Consider the following 1,823-nt stretch of genomic DNA (forward strand, 5'->3'; position numbering starts at 1 on the left):
CTCCCACCCTTCCTGGGACACCGTGGGGAAATCCCTGCTGGCCTGGGTGGTGACGATGCATACGTGAAGCACTCGTGCTGGACAGGCACGGTCTCTGCCCAACTCCTAACCAAAACTCCACAGACATGCAACAGCTAAGAGACAGGGATGCAGCCTTGACACACTCTGGGAACTCCAGGCTTGGGCATCTCCACCAGACAACAGGACTGTCCAGACCAGCCCCCTTTCCTCAGGAAGGGAGATGACGTCCCAGCCCTTACCTGGAAGCACAAGGACCTGCTTGGCAACATGCCCGTGACTCAGGCTAGTTCCTTCTGGGTAAGTGTGGGAAGAGCGCTTCTTCAGCCTTCCCCGTAAGGTGCCCAAGCAACACTTGGCTGTTTAGGGCTGCCTGGTGCGTTCAGCCAAACACTCAACACTTGACTAAGAGACCCAGGAAGGTCCATTAAATGACCTGGCCCCGGAGCAAGCCACAGTGAGAACCCCTCAGAAAGGCAGGAGTCCCGGGGAGCAGGGCTGCTCCTGGCAGCCTGGGAGTATGGTGGCTGTGGGCAGCAGCACCCCCATCTTGGAGGGCTTCTCACCTCCTTCCTTTGGTGGTAGGTCTCTCCCACTTTGATGTGCCCCACCAGGCTGCCCCCGGTGCGGGAATCCAGGATGTGGACGACGGTGGCCATTAGATCGTAGACATAGACTGACTCAGGGTCCTCGGTTGGGCTCAGCTGCAAGAGGAACCGGCCCCCAGGGAAATGTCTGAGCCCTGTCTGTCTGCTAGGCAGCTCCTAGGACCCCAACCCAAACCCAGAGCTTGGACATGCAGTCTCAGCCACAAGTCCAGAAGTTTCCATGCTCACCCAAAGTGTCTCTAAGACAGCTTTGTTATCTCTCGCCCACACACGCTCAGCAGAAAGTGGTTCTGAAGCAGTTCTGCTCCCGCAGCCACACATGCACACAACCACGCAGCCCCAGAGGGATCTCGTCAGCCTTTACCTCATCACTCTCACTCCAGTTGCAGACATCCAGCTCCTTGCTCTTGGTCAGCCTCATCTTGATGGCATGGGGGATCCAAATGTTCTTCAGTTCCTCCACAGAAGGATATGAATGCCCCGTGTCGGGGTTCCCCAGCTCCTTCCTGCAAGAAGAATCACGGAGGACCAAGTCGGAGGGAGTCATGAGATGTTGTCCATGCTGACTTCTCCGGGCAGGATCGCCACCACCCGCCAGCCTATTCCTAAACCTTCTGCAGGACAGACCGGGAACCCAGAGCTGCACCACTTCCTCGCAGCTGCCTAGTGTAGGGCCCTGGGAAAGGCGGTCAGCTAATGTCAGCCAGAAAGGGCCGATACATGGTCCTGGGTCTTTTGTCAGTCTGAAAAGGGAAGGGGAATGAGGACTGGGGTCTCAAAAGTGAATCACGAGGTAGATCACAAGGGTATCTGAAGAGGATGCTGCACAGAGCGCCCATCTCAGAGCAGCAATGAGACCGTTCCGGTTCACAGCCCACAAGGAGCTACAAACAGGTATATTATCAAATTATCATTATCAATCAGATGAGAAATGGCCCTGAGCTCTCCAAGGCCCAGAGAACAACCCAGAAGGCGTCACTGCTCAGAGTCACCACCCCAGGAACGGTCACCTACCACTCTCCAAGAGAGATTTCTTTGCCTTTGGTGATCTCAAAACCTCCTCTCTTCATCATGGCTCTCTGAAAGGCATACTGGCAACGAAACACAGGCAAGCGTCAGCACAGAGTGACAGGCTGGGCTTGGGAACACGTGGGTGACAGCCAGGCCAGAAGTGGGGAAAAGACAGGTGACAGGGAA

At 55.9% G+C, this 1,823-nt stretch overlaps 1 protein-coding gene across 1 annotated transcript in view; it reads right to left on the reverse strand.

Moving 5' to 3' along the window:
* PAN2 (PAN2 poly(A) specific ribonuclease subunit) overlaps nt 1-1,823 on the reverse strand; it is a gene marked incomplete at both ends in the record, with an annotated part of 10,293 nt that overhangs the window by 1,776 nt on the left and 6,694 nt on the right. The window contains 3 exons of the mRNA XM_010287490.1: nt 585-722; nt 991-1,132; nt 1,641-1,717. Coding sequence (XP_010285792.1) covers nt 585-722; nt 991-1,132; nt 1,641-1,717 — 357 coding nt within the window. The remainder of the gene's footprint in view (nt 1-584; nt 723-990; nt 1,133-1,640; nt 1,718-1,823) is intronic.

The sequence above is a fragment of the Phaethon lepturus genome, unplaced genomic scaffold (genome assembly GCF_000687285.1).
Source record: "Phaethon lepturus isolate BGI_N335 unplaced genomic scaffold, ASM68728v1 scaffold44925, whole genome shotgun sequence".
NCBI classification, from domain to species: Eukaryota; Metazoa; Chordata; class Aves; order Phaethontiformes; family Phaethontidae; genus Phaethon; species Phaethon lepturus.